This window comes from Delphinapterus leucas, chromosome 13, assembly GCF_059928025.1.
Source record: "Delphinapterus leucas isolate spDelLeu-1000000601 "Yukka" chromosome 13, BTC_Dleu_Yukka2, whole genome shotgun sequence".
In the NCBI taxonomy this organism is placed as follows: domain Eukaryota; kingdom Metazoa; phylum Chordata; class Mammalia; order Artiodactyla; family Monodontidae; genus Delphinapterus; species Delphinapterus leucas.
In genome coordinates, this window is record NC_143141.1 from 33,843,815 (window position 1) to 33,862,695 (window position 18,881).

The 18,881-nt window shown below is 47.2% G+C and overlaps 1 protein-coding gene across 1 annotated transcript in view; it reads right to left on the reverse strand.

The window, feature by feature from the left end:
* DYSF (dysferlin) overlaps window positions 1–18,881 on the reverse strand; it is a 199,741-nt gene that overhangs the window by 177,720 nt on the left and 3,140 nt on the right. The window contains exon 3 of the mRNA XM_089922488.1: window positions 787–892. Coding sequence (XP_089778614.1) covers window positions 787–892 — 106 coding nt within the window. The remainder of the gene's footprint in view (window positions 1–786; window positions 893–18,881) is intronic.

Sequence of the window (18,881 nt, forward strand, 5' to 3'; positions counted from 1 at the left end):
CAAGAGCCCCCAACCTCACACACACACACATGCGCACACACGCACATGCAGACACTCCACCGGGCAAGGTAGCCACACTCTGTCTGACAGACTCCCCAGGGCCCCGCTGGGAGGAAGTACTTCCAGACTGTTAGTCCCCGCAGTGCATCCTGGGAGGTGGGGCTGACCCAGAGGGAAGGTCAGGAATTCTACTGACCATGAAGAAACAACCCCGCAGGGTATATTTAGCTCACTAAAAATAACGGGAGGCCAGAGATGAGGGCTGGGAATTGTCTGGGAGGACTGGGAGAGCACTGGGAAGGCTGGCAGAGGAGCAGGAAGGACTATGGAGGAAGGGAAGGGGGTCTGACAGGTCCTGGTGGGCAGGGGAGGGGGGTGTCTGTTCCCCTTCCCTTGTGATCTGTGACCCAGATGACTCAGATATTCCGGATCTGGAGAAGGGGCTTGGATGGTGAGGAAGGGCTACAAGGCAGATGGAGGCGCCATAACCAAGGCTGCCGAGAAGCTTGGGAAGACATCGGGTTTCCAGTGAAAAACCAAGCCCGGGAGGTGACCCAGGGGCAGGCTGCTGTGAGGCAAGGCTGACTGGAGCCCTGCAGATGGGGCCAGGTCCCTCCTCTTCCCCTCCCATCCCTTCCACCCCTGAGCCCCTCCCGGGCACACCGAGCTCCAGCCAGGGCGGGCCGGGCCTGGTTGCTGGGGGCTGGACTCTGACACCCCACTGGGGTCAGGAGGGCAAAGCCTCAGACAGAAACCAGCCAGATGCAGAGGCTGGTGGACACTTACCCCTGTGGGCTGCTTCTTGGTGTCCAGCAGCGGGGCATTGAAGCTGGCAGACAGACTGGGGGTGGCAAGGACCTCCCGGAGTGGGACATTGGCCTCCCCCAGGAACCTGAGAGGAGAGAAAAGTAGACTGTAGAAAAGCAGCCTAATGCGCCCAGTTCCTCCCCCGCATGCCCTTCACCACCGCCACCTCACGGATGCCCCACAGACCAACTGATCTGCCTAGAATGCCTAGGACCCCTCAAGGCTCCCCCAGCAGCCCTGCCCCCAGCTACCCCGTCACCATCCCTGGAAGACCAGGCCCCTCTCCCTGCACAAGAAGGACAAGAGACACTTTCCTCCAAGGTCAACTTTGACCCCTTCTGCCCCTCCCCCACCCAGAGGCCCAGCCCTGCCACCCCATCTGCCTGGGTTGTTTTGCCCATCAGACCTGAACAGTGCACCAGAGCAGCATCTCCTGAAAGCAGGGGCAGTTTCGCCCCCACTGCCTCTGCATTCTCCTCTGCCTCAGGAGCTCTCCTGACCCACAGCTACACAGACCATCTGCACTGGTTTCCCAGAGCTCAGCCAGCAAGGATGATAAATGAAAAACACACAGACCTTCCTATCTTCAGGGACAGGGAGAAAGGAAAATTGGGGCAGGGGAGGCATGCCCCACTCCCAAGAGACTATCACCCCACACACACCTGAGGCCGCATCTCTGACTGAGGGGAAGAGGCCCATAGATGGATGAGCTCTTAGGAAAGAGAAGGTCACCACCTGATGTTCAGTGAAGGTACCCTTCAAAGAGTGCCAAGGAAAAAGGTTGTGTCCCTAAGCTAAAAAGTGAGCAAACTGCATCCTGCAGCAGTGGCAGGAAACCAGGGCAGCCAGTGGCCTGTGTCAACCAGAACTGTTGCCCAGTGCCTACATCGGACTTGGGTGTGCTTCCTGCACGTTACTGTCAGGACACAAACAATGACCAGCCACGGGTGTCCTCTCATCATTTGCTTGTTAATTTTTTGTTTTTCCGATGGATAAATAGCACACCTATTATCTGGGACCTTCCTTTTTCTGGTCTCTATAACAACTGATTTGAATATGAGTTTTTATTACTGATGAAATAAAACTTCCATCTTGACCTAATGGGCTGACTATTAAAACTGGCTGCTTACAATGAGGTACCACTTCACATCCATTACTACTATCAGAAAACAGAAAACAACAAATGCTCACGAGGATGTTGAGAAAGTGAAACCCTTGCACACCATTGGTTGGAATGGAAAACAGCATGGCGGTTCCTCAAAAAAATTAAATATAGAATTACCAGGACTTCCCTGGTGGTACAGTGGTTAAGAATCTGCCTGCCAATGCAGGGGACATGGGTTCGATCCCTGGTCCGGGAAGATCCCACATGCTGCGGAGCAACTAAGCCCACGAGCCACAGCTACTGAGCCCACATGCCGCAACTCCTAAGCCCACATGCTGCAACTACTGAAGCCCGCGCCTAGAGCCTGTGCACCGCAACGAAGAGTAGCCCCCACTCACCACAACTAGAGAAAGCCCATGTGCAGCAACAAAGACCCAACACGGCCAAAAATAAATAAAATTAAAAAAAAACACTACAAAGCTTTTCATAAATAAATATAGAATTACCATATGATTTGGCAATTCCACTTCTGAGTAAATACCCAAAAGAATTGAAATCAGGGACTCAAGGAGAATTTTTTTTTTTTTTTTTTTTTTTGCGATACGCGGGCCTCTCACTGTTGTGGCCTCTCCCATTGCGGAGCACAGGCTCCGGATGCGCAGGCCCAGTGGCCACGGCTGCTCCACAGCATGTGGGATCTTCTCGGACCGGGGCACGAACCCGTGTCCCCTGCATCGACAGGCGGACTCTCAACCGCTGCGCCACCAGGGAAGCCCCTCAAGGAAATATTTGTACACCCAAGTTCATAACAGCATTATTCACAATTGCCAAAAGGTGTGAGGCAGGAGATAGATGGGCTCCAGGTTAGACATTTTCAGCCAACCTCCTGTTTACACATCCAGATAGAAACAACAACAGGAACAGGGTAAATAGCTGGACTTTGCCTCCGGTGGACACTTTAAGATAACAGTAATCGCAGGGGCAGAAAGGAGCTGAACCCTGCCCAGATAAGAGAAAAAGAGACCACATTTTTCTCATTCTCTAGGTCAAGGAGGCCTTCCCAACTACACATGTGCAGAAAGGCTCCTCAGAGGTCAAAAAGGGAGGGGCACCACCCCATAGTAGGTGATGTCAACCTATGTATAGGCCTCTTCACTAGAATCCAACTTGGCTAAGAGATGTGCACACACACAGAGGAGGACCCTGAGTTAAACCAAATACGGACACAGAGCCGGGCAAAGCAAGATGATTGGCCAGAGGAAACCTGGACGAAATGCCCCATAAAAGTGATTCAAACTACCACGAGGGTGCGACTCTGTCTCTGAGCCTGCCCCTGTGAGTCTATTCACATGTACTCTTTTTCCTCCTAATAAACACTTTGCTTATTTCAGTACTGTCTGCCGCTTTGTGGAAATTCATTTCTACAAAGCCAACGGGCCAGGGCCTTGTCACTGGCCACTGTCCCTGGTGGTCTAGTGGCTAGAATTCAGCGCTCTCACTGCCGCGGCCTGACTTCAATCTCTGGCTGGGGAACCAAAATCTTGCTTCAAGCCGCTGCAGGCCGAGGCCAATACCAAACCTAGATTTAATACCGGGTCTAGTCGCAGCTTCAACCTTTCCCAGAAATGTAATCTTAATAGACCAGTCTAGAATGTTCTGGTCAAGCACCAGAAAGGTAATCTGTCTTGTGGGCCATCTCTACCCCACTCCCACCCCACCCAGAAGAAGACGAGGCAATCTGCATGATAAACCCTTGCCTGTCTGTTCCCCACCCAAAAAAGTTGATGTCCTGACTTTAAAATAACCATTCATATTCTTTTGTTAATACCTGCTTGCCCCACCCTCCTTCTGCCTATAAAATCTTCCATTTTGCACAACCCCTTGGAGTGCCTTTCTAGTTGCTAGATGGGACGCTGCCAGATTCATAACTCAATGAATAAAAAACCAATTAGATCTTCAAGTTTACTTAGTTGAATTTTGTTTTTTAATAGGGCTAAAGGGAGAAATGTTTGCTAATATTCATTCCAGGGCTCTAACACCCCTCATGATGCTAGGAATCGAATTTTCTAGAATTTGGACTGGTTTGTGTTATAGTCCTTTGCAGAACAGAGCAGGCTTGTACCATAGCTCACTAAACTGGGCCTCCTGGAGAGTCTCCATCCCAGAGCCAGCGAGGGGAAGGCCCCTGTCACCAGTGTGTTGACTGAAGTGGGCAATGTCAAAAAAACCAGACAGTAGGTGCAGAGAACCTCTGAATCCATGCTGTAAGCAGATGGAGTAGGGGGTCCCCAGAGAAAGAGAACCAGGCATGGCCTCCTTGACAAAAGAGAAGCCATTTTTGGCCTAAACCATTTTGTGATCTAATCCTGGCCACAGTGCTTGTCCTCGAATAGATCTCAGTAATAATGATCTTAAGAGAACATAAAGGACAAACTTATCAAGGCAAAAGTAACAATAGCAAAGATAACAAACCAGTTGTGAAGACTCTCAGTTCTATTTAAATTGCAAAGACTAGCTTAAAGCACTTTCTTGAGCTGTTCAGAATTTAAATCCCCCCTCAGGCACTCAACCACCAGATCAGCTGGAATCTAAGAGATGGTGATGTTGACCTTTTCTGACCTTCATGCCTTCAGTCAATTAAAGCTTGGACTCTGCCTACTGCCCAAGCCCCTTCTCGAATATGCATATACCCATAGCTTAAAACTTCCCCAATTTTGCTGTTCCGGGGAGACACTGCTTTGGGAAGGGTCCCCAAATTTCACTTTACTTGCTGCAAGTAATAAATCCTTCCTTCTCCTGGTCTTTGACTTGGTTGTGTCTTTTGGCTCGACACCCACCAAGAGGCAAACCCAGTTTCTGGGTAACAGTGCGACACTGTGAAACTGGGGCAGCAGAATGGAGGGACTTGCTTGAGCAGGTTGATGGCGGATCCTGCTCTAGAACTTGTGAAAGGAAAATCAAAATAGAGTCGGGATTGGTAAGAGAGCTCTATAAAACGGAGCTGGGAGGCCATTAATGAAGTGTGACTTATTTGTCTCAGCCTGGATGGAATCTGACCTTTTGACCTGATGAAGTCATCCATCAGTATCTGCCCGAAAGTCCAGATATTTATCGGACCCTTTCCCTAAAATAACTCAGGAGAGTCTATCTACTTATAGACCCCCTACCCTAAAACAACCTGTGCTTCTTTTTTTTTTTTTTTTTTTGGCTGCGTTGGGTCTTCGTTGCTACACGTGGGCTTTCTCTAGTTAACAGTGAGCGGGGGCTACTCTTCTTTGTGTTGCGCGGGCTTCTCATTGTGGTGGCTTCTCTTGTTGCGGAGCACGGGCTCTAGGTGCATGGACTTCAGTAGTTGTGCCACACGGGCTTCAGTAGTTGTGATGCGCAGGCTCTAGAGCGCAGGCTCAGTAGTTGTGGCGCACAGGCTTAGTTGCTCCGCGGCATGTGGGATCTTCCCGGACCAGGGCTCGAACCCGTGTCCCCTGCATTGGCAGGCATATTCTTTTTTTTTTTTTTTTTTTTTAATGCTGTACTCGGGCCTCTCACTGTTGTGGCCTCTCCCGTTGCGGAGCACAGGCTCCGGACGCGCAGGCTCAGCGGCCATGGCTCACGGGCCCAGCCGCTCCGCGGCATGTGGGATCTTCCCGGACCGGGGCACGAACCCGTGTCCCCTGCATCGGTAGGCAGACTCTCAACCACTGCGCCACCAGGGAAGTCCCCAACCTGTGCTTCTTTACGCACAAATACTTTCAGATCCTATCACAATTCTCGCCAGGCAACTTTTAACAACCTTTTGGCTTTTTGTCTTCATAAGCCCCTCTTTCTCCCAATACTTTCACAGGTACCCGAATTTGCGTCTCCCGATTTGCAATTCTTAAAATCCCAAATAAACTATTTTCTTATTTGCAGCCTCCTGCGTTATTTGTCGGTTGACAGACTTGGCCCCCAGATTCCCAGCGGCAACTCCTGGCAATTCTGAGGCTTCAGTCTGGGGCGGCGGGAGGCAGGGCCGGCAGGGGAGCGGAGGGATGGCAGACCTGGAAGTGCAGACAGCTAGTTTGCCGGCGGGCCCCCGGTTCCGGACCCTGGAGGCTGCGGCCAGAGCGCGGCGGGTCAGGGCGCAGAGCGCAGCCGGCTCTCCTCCCTCGCCGGCATCCCGCCCGCCCAGGCCCCCGTCAGGGAGAATTCGCGGAAGCGGGGCGGGAACAATGGGAGGAAATGCAAGAGGAAGCGCCGGCTCCACCCCTGCCAGCCCAGGCACCTCCGGGCGGGAGGGGCCGCGGCCAGCAGGATTGCTTGTTATTTCCTCCCTTAGACGTCTTTCTGGGCCATGAAATACCCCCACTTGCCAGCCCTGCATAGGCCCTGAGATCAGTCCCTCCGAGGGCCTGGGCGGCTTCACAGGCCTCCACTCCGCTGGGAGGTAAGGCTGGAAGCAGGCTGCCTATCCCTAAGCCTAAGGAGCAGGTTGTGGCGAGTCCGAGAGAGGCAGAGCCTGCCCTGTGTGGGCAGCCCCGCCGAACTGCGGGGAGGAGGAGGGAGGGAGGGAAGGGGGACGGATCTGAGGCTTGACCGCGATCGGAAACCCTGACGGCCACTTTTCATTCATTCATTTCACGGAGGACGGAGAAGATGTGGTGTTATTCAGGGGGCTCGGACCTGGGAGGGTCCAGACCCTTGAGGAGACCCATCCCATCCTGAGACCAAGGCTAAGACACAGACCCTAGGGCGCCCCAGCCTTCTGCACATCAGGGATGCTGCATACTCGGTGGGTACCAACCAGTGGCCCAGTGTGGCAGGCAGGATTCAGTAGCAGTCAAATGAGGCAAGGACGGGCCTGAGGGGGTCCTGCACGGGCTGTCTGGGAGCGAGCTCTGAGTGTGTGTGGAGCCTGGTGGGCTGGAAGGAAACCCTGTGGGCCTTGGCAGCCTACTGAGAAAAATGCGCTGCCCAGTCTCTCCAGACCTGGTCGTCCCTCTTGGCTGTGCTGTGTTCCCAAGCCACTGGAATGTGAGGGCAAGAGAAGTGTGGGGTCCGAAAGAGCTGCTGCCATCCCAAAGACAGAAAGCCAGGTCAGGAATTAGCATGGGAGAGGGAGTGCAAGGTCAAAGCTGCTTCCATGTTGACAAGGTATACGTCCTTCCTCATGGAAAAAGAGATGGTTCCCAAATTCATCATCCAGTAGGTTGCTGTCCTATCAGAAATGCGAGGTGGTGACCTCCAAGTCTAAGCCTTAAGTGGGAGGGTACGAATTAAGGTGGCCAAGTAAGTTGATTTTAACAAAGCACAAAGAAATCTAAACAATTTTATTTTAAAACATCGGGCCATACATGGGAAAAGAATCTAAAAAAGAGTGGATATATGCATATGTATAACTGATTCGCTTTGCTGTACACCTGAAACTAACACAACATTGTAAATTAACTATACTCCAATAAAAATTTTAATAATTAATTAAAAAAGGAAACATCTGGACATTTTACATCACTGTAAGATCAAAACACAAGAGGCAACCCAAATGTCCATCATAGAAAATGGGTAAGTTAAGTATAGACATACAACAGAATAGTATACAGCTATAAAAATAATGGAAATGTTACACTGTAGATTTATAATGTATGGAAAATCTTCAACATACATTGTTAGGCATATGGATCAATGGAAAAGAATAGTGAGCCCAGAAATAAACCCACATACCTATGGTCAATTAATCTTCGACAAAGGAGGCGAGACTATACAATGAGAAAAAGACAGTCTCTTCAGCAAGTGGTACAGGGAAAGTTGGACAGCCACATGTAAATCAATGAAGTTAGAACACACCCTCTCACCTTACACAAAAATAAACTCAAAGTGGCTTAAAGACTTAAACATAAGACATGACACCATAAAACTACTACAAGAGATCATACAAAATTTTCTCTGACATAAACCGTACCAATGTTTTCTTAGGTCAGTCTCCCAAGGCAACAGAAATAAAAACAAAAATAAACAAATGGACCTAATCAAACTCACAAGCTTTTCCCCAGCAAAGGAAACCACAAACAAAATGAAAAGACAACCTACAGAATAGGAGAAAATATTTGCAAATGATGTGACCGAAAAGGTCATTTCCAAAATGTACAAACAGCTCATACATCTCAACAACAAAAAAACTAATTGAAAAATGGGCAGAAGACCTAAATAGACATTTCTCCAAAGAAGACACCCAAATGGCCAATGGGCACATGAAAAGCTGCTCAACATTGCTAATTATTAGAGAAATGCAAATCAAAACTACAATGAGGTACCACCTCACACTGGTCAGAATGGCCATCATCAAAAAGTCTACAAGTAACAAATTCTGGAGAGGGTATGCAGAAAAGGGACCCCTCCTCTACCGTTGGTAGGAATGTCATTTGGTGGATTACAGAATGTAATTTGTGGAAAACAGTATGGAGTTTCCTCAGAAAACCAAAAATAGAATTACCATATGATCCAGCAATCCCACTCCTGGGCATATATCCAGACAAAACTATATTTCAAAAAGATACATGCATTCCTATGTTCATAGCAGCACTATTCACAATAACCAAGACATGGAAACAACCTAAATGTCCATCAACAGATGAATGGATAAAGAAGATTTGGTACATGTATACAATGGAATATTACTCGGTCATAAAAAAGAACGACATAATGCCATCTGCAGCCACATGGATGAAACTAGAGATTATCATACTAAGTGAAGTAAGTCAGAAAGAGAAAGACAAATACCATGTGATATCACTTACTGCGGAATCTAAACTATGACACAAATGAATCTATCTATGAAACAGAAACAGAATCAGGAACATAGAGAATAGACTGGTGGTTGCCAAGGCAGAGGGGGTTGGGGGATGGGTAGAGTGGGAGGTTGGGGTTAGCAGATGTAAGCTTTTATATATAGGATGGATAAACAACAAGGTCCTACTGTATAGCACAGAGAACTATATTCAATATCCTATGATAAACCATAATGGAAAAGAATATGAAAAAAAGAGAATGTATATATATATAAAACTGAATCACTTTGCTGTACAGCAGAAATTAACACAACATTGTAAATCAACTATACTTCAATTTTAAAAATATTGATTGATTTTTTTTTAAAAGATGCATTGTTAAGTAAAAAAACAATGTTCAAAAAAGTGTGCATAATATGCTACCTATTACTTAGAGTGGTCAGATAGATAGAAAGTGTAATGGTGTTTGCCAGAGGCTGGAGGGAGGGGACAATGGGGAGTTATTGTTTCATAGGTATAGAGCTTCAGTTTTACAGATGAAAAGAGTTACAGGGATGAATGGTAGTGATGGTTATAAAACAATGCAAATGTATTTAATGCCACTAAACTATATACACTTAAAAATGGTTAAGATAGTAATTGTTATGTGTATTTTACCACAATACAAAAAAATCTATTTTAATAAATAAATATACTACCTATTATGTAAAAAAGAGGAAAGTCAGAATTTATACTGGTGATTAATCAATAATATGAGCGATACAGAAGAAACAAAGAACAATGGTTACCTATGGGAGAAAGATGAGAATTGCGCAGATGGGGAAACAAAGGGAGAACTTTTGCTGCATATTTTAAAATAGAGTCTGCTTTTATAACTCCTTAAATTTTTTTACTAACTCAAAAATTAAATTTGAAAACAAAGCATAAAAACTTTTAAAATTTTATAATTTATTAATTCAACAAATACTTATTTTGCCTATCAGACAAAACACTGAGCCTGCCCTCATGGAACTTACATTCTACTAAGAGCTACCTGCCTCCTGACTGAGTGTATATTAGACACTCTACATGTATAGAGTGTCTAATATACACTCAGTGGTTAAACTGCCACAGCGGTTAAACTGACACTAGCCCTGTGGGGTAGGTACTGGTATTAGTTCAATCCACCTTACAGATGAGGAGATTGGGACTCGGAAAGGCATTTGACTTGTCTGATTTCACACAAATAACAGACAGAGCCAGACTCCAAGAGCCTTGCCTTAGACCCCATCCTGGACCAGTGGCACACCTCAGAGCCCCATGAGCACATCATGAAAGACACAAAAAGACCCTTTGCTTCATCCATGGAAAAGAGAGCCCAGGCTATAAATCTGATCTGGTTCAACCTTTTTAAAAAAATCTAATTCCAAGCTGTATTAATCATGCCTTTTTATTTTCAATATTTTGATGTTTTGATATCTGGGGCTTTGCTCACTTTGGAGGGGCTGCCCCTCCCAGGACTAGTCAATTCCTAGAGATATAAAGGACTCACCTGCAACTGCACCTTTCATATACACACCAACCAATCCAGAGCCCACACCCCCACCCCCTTCTCTATTGAGCACTCACCCTCAGCCAACATTCCCCTGCACTGAAAACCCCAGGGCCAGGTACCACATAACTTCACATAGCCCCTGCCCTCCAGAGCCTGCTGAAATTATTCAAACTAGCCAATCCTAAACCCGCTTACCCTGCCTTGCCTGTTCTTTTCTGAGGAAACCACAGTAAAGGCTCTTGCCCATGCTTTCCCATCCCTCCCCCTGCCTCCTGACTGACCCTGGTGCTTCCCCATGTGGCCCCCATGGTGCAGCATGCCCCCTCCTCTGAGGAGCCGTAACAAACTATCCCTTCAATGGTAATCATCTCCTGATTTGTTGGCTTACCATACCTGAATAATAACAAAACCTACATTTTAAAACACAAGCCTGCTAGTTCTTTGTTGGGGAGATCAGGGGTGAATGGCCATTTTAAAGAGCTCAGTAATTGCACCCTGTAGATGGGCTACACTCTGCTATGAAGAGGAGGTTGCGAGGTCTAGTAGTCTACACTATGCATTTGGAGCTTTCAGAGGGTGGCCTTGAAGTCTGGGCCCTGAGGAGAAGAAGGAAGGGAAGGGCCGAGTGTGCGGAACAGGTCTGGCAACAGGGCAGCTGGCTGAGACCCCAGGAGAAACCAGCTCATCAGGGAGAGGCAGCCATGCCTGTGGCAGGGATAGCTGAAGGACCTAAGAGAGATGCTCTTCCACTGAAAGTGGCCTCCACACCTGCAGGGGGTGGCAGACCCTCCATCCATTACCCCAGGCCTTCCCATATGCCATGGTGCCATGAGCTGAAGAATGAACAGGTGAGGCAGCCGAGGTGCAGCAGACCAGAGAAGACAACATCCCCAGGTGCTAGGAGCTGTGTTAGGGAGAAGTTAGATGGGAGAAGTGGGTGCAGCTCACACTGACACTGACCAATAAGTGAATGTAAGACAAGCCCTCTCCCCAGACACCCGGAAGGAAGGTGGCCCAGGAAGGCTGGCAGGACACAGTTCTTGCCCTGTTTGGTTCATGGGACACCCCAGGTGGCAGACCCTGGGTGTCACACACGCCAACCATGGTCTTCACATGTTGAGTCAGTGCCAACATTTTTAAACTATACCTTTCAACCTCTAGCAACACTTTGAAAACATTCTTCCTCTCAACTATCTTCCAAAAATAAATTTTATCATAGAATGATGAAGAAAAAGAGCTCTCGAGTCATCCTACCTGGGCTGGAACCTCAGCTCTGCCATGCGACAGCTCTGTGGCTGAGCACAAGTTACATAACCTTTTTGAGGCCTGTTTTCTCATCTGTAAAGGTCATTTATTCATTTGACAAATATGTAGTGAGCACCTAATTATTGTAGGTATTGGGGATACTAGTTACACAAAATGGACAACCACCCCTGCACTGTTGGAGCTTCACAGGAATAGTGCACACTTCAGAGGGTTCTTGTAAAATCCAAGCTCACATACCTAACACCCCCAACTGTGTCTGGGACACAGACAGTGCTTGGTAAATGTCACCCCACTCACCACCTTCCTGTCCTCTGCACATACTACCCCACCAGATTGAAGTGAGGGACACGTTAGATCATGACTGTCATAATATATGTAAGAGGTAAGATTTATTTTTGGTCACTCCTGATGGTAGAATAGAAATGAGACCCTCAGAATCTCAGGGAGAGAGACTGTGGCTCAACAGAAGGAAGGACTTTCTAACATTATAATCCAGGCCCTGAATAGGCTTCTTCCTGACCCTAGCTCTGTCCTTGAAGGATGGAGGAGACTCCCACAGGTCTTTCAACTCTGGATGACATACCTGCCAAGGGGGGAGGCTCCAGTGAGAGTGTGGGTGGCCGATGACCAGCGCAGGCACAGGGTAGGGTCCAGGCATGACAGCAGTGGGGTTAGACAAGCACCATCACTAGGGCCTCCGGCAGGAAAGGCTCACACAGCCCAGACTGGTAAATGTGAAGGGAGTGCTGGCAATGGAAAACCAGTTCCCAACCTTCATGGTAAAGACTGAATCAGTCAAGTCAGACAACACCTTGACAGGTGATTGAAATGAATGTCGCCAACGAGGGACACCATGCACCTCCAGATCCTGAGATAAACACAACACACCTATGATGGATTCCAGCTAGGAGTCAGTAACCGAATCTGATCATGAATATAATCATGATAGAAAGACATCGGACAAACCCCAAATGAGGAATATTCTATTTTTTTTAATTGGGGTATTGTATTATTCAAAAATGTAAATTGTCATAACTGTGGAAATGTCCCAAAGTAAAGGAGGCTGTGGAAATAGGATGATGAAATTCACTACGGGTATCTATACTGGGGATCCTGTACTGGGGGAAATGCTATAAAAGACATAACTTGGTCAATTGATAGGATCAAAATACAAACAGTAGATTAAAGTAGGCAACCATGTTAAACTGACTGAAGTTGGTAACTTACTGTGATTATGTAAAAAAAAATCCCTGCTCTTTGGAAATATACACAGAAGTATCTAAGGATAAGGGGCCATGATGAGTATAACTTACCCTCAAATGGGAGAGAGAGAAAAAGGGAGGACGGAGGGAGAGGAGAGAGTGAGAGAGAGAGAGAATATTATAAACCAAATGGAATAGAACATTACCAATAAATGAGTCTAAGTAAAGTGTGTGGATGTTCTTTTGACACTTTCCTATGAGTTTGAAATTATTTCCCAAAAAAGGCTCTAGAAAGGTCTCCATGTGTCCGTTTCTCATTCTTTATCTTTTAAACTAAGAAAAAGACATGTCAACTAAAAATATATGTATTACAACTCAAACCCGTTCATCACTGACTCAGCCGCACCTTCCTCATTAGATTCAGTGAGTCAGCACAACAGGAAAATCAGATAGCCCCTGACCTGGCAGGACACACACACACACACACACACACACACACAGGCACACAACCCCAGCCCGCCTGGCCTCTGGCAGACTTCCTGCCAGTATCTGATCCTCCAGGGGCTGCCCAAGGGTAACTCTAAATAGTTTTCCACTTCAATCCAGAGAAAGACAAAAGAAAAACTATTCCGAAACACAGGGATGTCCTGGATAGGATCCAGGACAGAATATGGTTATAAAAATCCTTGGAAAATGAGGATATGGTCCATGCTTCCGAGGATGCTAAGAACAATGGGATGGTGAGCTGTAAGTATTCCTGCCTCAAAACTGCCTCCCAAGGATTCCGGAGGCTTGCCAACTGGCTTGCTGAAACCTGGAGGCTGAACATAGGCTTACTTTCCCCAACTTCTAACAGCAGCAAACTGCCTCTCTGCCTTTTTAAACGTCTATGTGCACAGGCATATTTGGGTGAACATCCATTCCTGTGTAAGAATGACACCAGGACAAAGCAACCAATAGACGACAAGCAGAGAGAAAATACCATCCACACTTAAAACAGACCGAGGGTCAATATTCCTAACAAGATCCCAAACATACAAACTACCATGAATTAGTTAGAATAAAACAAGCACCTCAAAGGATTAAGATAGGCAACTGACAGAAGAAGAAATACAAATGGGCAATAAACACATGGAAAGATGCTCAACTTTACAAGCAATCAAGGAAACACAAATTATAAGATACCTTTTTTCCCCCATGGCACTAGCAAAAATAAAACACTGACGGGCACTTTTTTTACACTGTCGGTAGACGTAACTCAGGACACCTTTTCTGAAAAGCAATTTGGCAGAATTGATGAAAATGTTATCCCATTTCTAAGGACCTATCCTAAAGGAAAAATAGTATAAGAACATAAAAACGTTTGCATAAAGATGTTCAGTGGAAGGCCAGGAAAGAAACTAGAAAGAAACTAAATACCAGTCAATAAGGTTACAGTGGGATAAATTATGGTGCACTCACACCGTGGAATACAACACAACTACTGAAAATGCGGCTGACCGATATCCACTGACTTGGGAAAACGGTTCGTGATAAAATGACAAAAAGCCACATGGGGACCAATATACATGGCGTGACTCATTTTTGTGTAAGTAAATGAATACACTTGTATATAAACAGATGCTTGTAGATACTTAGGGACAGTTGAGGAAGCTATATACGGTCAACAGTGGACACCACTGGAGGGAAGGGAAGGAGCGGATTGGAGAACATGCATTTTTTTCCTTTATAAACTTTTAAAGATGGAGCTTACTTACTTACGCTTATTATTTTACTTTATTTTTTTTGGCTGTGCCATGTGGCATGCGGGATCTTAGTTCCCCAACCAGGGATCGAACCCATGGCCCCTGCAGTGGAAGCACAGAGTCTTAACCAATGGACCACCAGGGAAATCCTGGAGCTTACTTCTGCTTATAAAAATATTTATAATTTTTATACTCTTGTGGGGTGTTTTTTCAAATAAAAAAGAATGTATTCATATTCAGGTACAGCACGTGTCCAGACGGGGCATGCACTTGCTGTAATGTTCACATACTGGTGTGGTTTCTGTATGTGCATCTGTATAGATCCTGCTACAACCAACAGTCCCCATGTACCGGACACCTTCAATGTGCCAAGCACAGGGTAGGCGTTTGACACGTACGCATTATACAACAACTCTGCACTGTAGGTACTGTGATTGCCTTTCAGAAAGGTCCAGGTCAAGGCAGTGCCAGGATGAGACCCACTGCTGAAAGTGGGGCTCCCGAGAGTAGCCTTTGACCTTCACTCTCATGCCAGCCACCACCACTGCCCTGCTCAGCTATGTAGACAACCTGGGGGACCAAGACCACCTGCCCCTGCCAGGATGGAACCCCTTGACCACATCAACTCATTCCAGGTGTGAGTCAAAGGCACCCACTGGCCAGATCTGCGCCCCGACCTTCCTTACATTCTTGCACGTGACAGACTCATGTTCAGCTCCTTCCTAGCAACCCCTGCTTTCCCTCAATAGATTAAGCCCGTTGTCCCCGGAGACACCAGGACAACCCCTACCTCCACCCTGGGGGCACCAAGACCTACTCCAGGGTCATCAACAGCCCTACAGGAGATGGTCACCTACGTCAGGAAGACCCACCGTTCCCAAAACATCTCCTCACAGCCTATCGCGGTGCCGAAAGGCTCACCGTTAGCGCTTTCATTTTTGGTCTAAGCGGAGTCTGGGAAATAAAGCACCATCGCCTACACTCCTAAGAGAAGGAGCAAAACGTTAAGCCACAGGTTGCCACCAACACTTCAGTATGAATGAGTGAGTCCGTTTTCAAACCACATCTGGCTGAGAGCATCCTTTGATGGGAAAGGGCTGGGGTCAGTGGGACTCAAGCAACTGGGGCAGTTGGAGGGCAGCACAGGGGAGCTACGGAAAAGGGGATGTGCCGAAGGGAACTGCCATTTAGGGAGCAGCCCTCTGTGGCAGGTCCCTGAGATGTGCTTTTGCACTTGATTTAATACTCCCTAAGGAGGAGGAAACAGGCTCAGGGAGCTGAGCTGAGGACCTGCCCAAGGCCACAGGGCTGTTGAGTCTGGACCCTAGCTCTTCCCAAAGTCCATATTCATTCCAGCTCATTCCGTGACCAGCTCACGGGGCCGACGTCGGGGTGAGAGGAGGAGCAGCTGAGGAGGAAGGACAGGGAGCAGCGGTGCCCGGGGAGGTACTCGAGCTGCCTCCAGGGCCCCCGTCAGTGGCAGACACCATACTGACAACCCAGATCGCAGGGCAGGTGAAGGCAGGCCAGGCTCTGTGTGCGGCTGAGAGAGCCCTCAAGGCCCCACTTTATAGAGTCACCAGGTCGCTGAAAGGTTGGGAGTGAATCACACTCTTCTAAAGAAAATGCTATTGTGAGAGCCTAAGGGAACGCTTCTTTAAAGGCAGTAGTGTGCCTTCTAGCCGATTCTTGGTGTAAATCTGGGTCTCCTTCTGTACTTCTTGATTGAAGGGGGGGCGGGGGGACAGCCACCCTGGAATAGAGTTGCCAGATCAAGTACAGGATTCCCTGTTAAGTGTACCTTTCAGATAAGCAATGGGTAATCTCTTAATATAAGTATGTCTCATGCAACATTTGGGACATTCAAACTTAACTGAGTGTCCTATATGTTTCTCTATTGAATCTGGCCACCCTCCCCTGGGCCTGGCTAGGGCTGGGGCCAGTGAATTATGGTGGTCAAGGTGAGTATCATTTTAACCCTGGTGGGTTTTTTGCTTCGTTTTTTGGGGGTTTTTCTGGCTGGGCCGTTAGGCTTGTAGGATCTTAGTTCCCCGACCTGGGATCAAACCGGACCCTCTGCAGTGAAAGCGCAGAGTCCTAACCACTGGATGGCCAGGGAATTCCGTAACCCTGGTGTTTTGACAGATGGACATTTTGACCCCATGGAGACTTTTGCTCCCATATTTACATTTACCAAACATTTAAATTAAAAAAAAATACACCTACATTAATTAATTTCTACTGGAAAGGCATTTTTCAGAACAAATTAAATTAAGCCCATTTAATTTGTTGAGATATTTTCTATACAGTGTAATTAAACTCCTTTCTTTTTTTAATCTTCATTTTTATTTTACCAAAATTATTGTCATTAGTAACAATTATTTTCTGTTTAAATTTCCCAACACAGGTTTGGTGCAAAGTTTTCTTGGGGGGGGGGGTTTGTTTGTTTTTTCATTTTTCGATTCATATCAAGCTTTATCAAATATAGCTCTCTTCCATTCTTGAGTTTTCTTTTGTGGAATTCGTTCTATTAAGTCTGATTCTCTCAGGTCAGTGTTTACAGTTACCAACAGGATTCTTCAGTCAGTTTTTCATTTCCTTAACAATTTTACCATGTGCCGTTTTGCCCATAATTATTGCGTGGTAATCATTTCTACCAATAACCACATTCAGAAACTATGGCAAGAATTATATTTATTTCTTAGTTAATCCATGAAATAATTGAGAGCCATTCCTTGCAGAAGTGCCAGCATTGCTCTCATGCCCTGGTGCACACTGGTCTCCCCTGGGCAGTTTCAGGAAGTGCTGCTGCCTGCACCCGACTCCAGCTTCTCCTTTAATCAGTTTGTACCTAGACACTGATCTATTGTAAAGCTCCCAGGCCATTCTAAGATGCACCCAGGGTTGGAGCACCGTTCTAAAAATCTAGAGCTGCGCTGTCCAACACAGTAAGCCGCCACTATGCACGCACATGAGCTATTCAAATTTAAATTAATTAAAATTAAATAAAATTTAAGATTCAGTTCCTCAGTTACACTAGCCAACACGGAATGGTTCCATCATCTCAGAAAGTTCTACCGGGCAGCACTGGTGTGGAGTGCAGACAACTGGTTCTTACTCCCTAACACCTGGGAGTTCGTAATGGTGCACAGGCCCCGCTCCCAATCAATTAAGTGAGAACTTGCAGGCGGGGCCAGGCACTGGCATGTTATGTCAAAGCTGCCAATGATGCTCTTGCGTCTCATAGCCTGGATTGGGAATTTCTCAGCTGAACATCCCAGGGGTCAAACTTAGCTGGTCAGGGATCAGGGTCAGCTTCCCCTCCAGCATCCTTCTGAGAAGCCCAGAGTAAGCAGGAAGTTGTTGAGTGAAGCCTGGGACACTCAACTGAGTCCAGGACCCAGCCTAGCTGGGTTTGCACGAGTGTCTCCCATCCAGAGGAGTGAAGTTTCCTCCTATGTGCATTTGAAACCTGATTTTATCGACATGGAGTTGATCCACCCCTGCAGTTGCTTCAGGATGGGTGGGGTGCAGAATGGCCCAGAGACAGTATCCAGCCTGAGTTTCCCCTCCTGAGAGATTCCGAGACCCCACTCCGGGCCAACAGACCAGGCTGGCATAATGAGGTCACCCAAAACTGCCAACGGTCGTCGGGGAAACACAGAAACATCAAAAATCCCAGAAGCCCTGGGGATAGAGAAGAGAGTGGAAGTGGGGGAGAGTCAGAGGACAGAAGGAATAAACGGAGAGGGGCCAGGAAGGAAAAGGAGCAAAACCACAGACCTGCGGAGACAGAGGTGTGAGTGAGGGGCGGTAAAGAATGAGTGAGGCATTGAGGGGACTCTAGAAACAGGTGGAGGCAGAGGATGGAGGTTCAGAAGACGGAGAGGAGGAGACAGAGGGAGACTGTGGAGGGCTGTGCTGCACCTCGCTCGGAAGAAGACCCAGGAGGACCCTAGGTGGGCTCACAGCCCACCCAGGACTGCCAGGAAGGAAGGAACTGCTGCATGACGGCCCTGTGGATTTCACTGAAACTGAGGGCAGTCAGATGGCAGCGGTCACCATCACAACTGTTATCTCCCTATTTGCTTCCTGACCAGACACTGCCAACTTGAGGGTAGTGAGTAGGTGTTCTATGTAAAACGTTCATTGAATTGAATTCACTGACTTTTTTTCCCTTTTCTCTTTTAGAACGTAAAATATCACATGGTTGCTCTTTCCACTTCCTGGAAATGCTTCTTACTTTTACAGCATTAGACTTTTTAATACTTTTAATTAACTGGTTTGTTTTTGTTTTGTTTTGTTTTGTTGTGGTACGCGGGTCTCTCACTGTTGTGGCCTCTCCCGTTGCGGAGCACAGGCTCCGGACGCGCAGGCTCAGTGGCCATGGCTCACGGGCCCAGCCGCTCCGCGGCATGTGGGATCTTCCCGGACCGGGTCATGAACCCGTGTCCCCTGCAT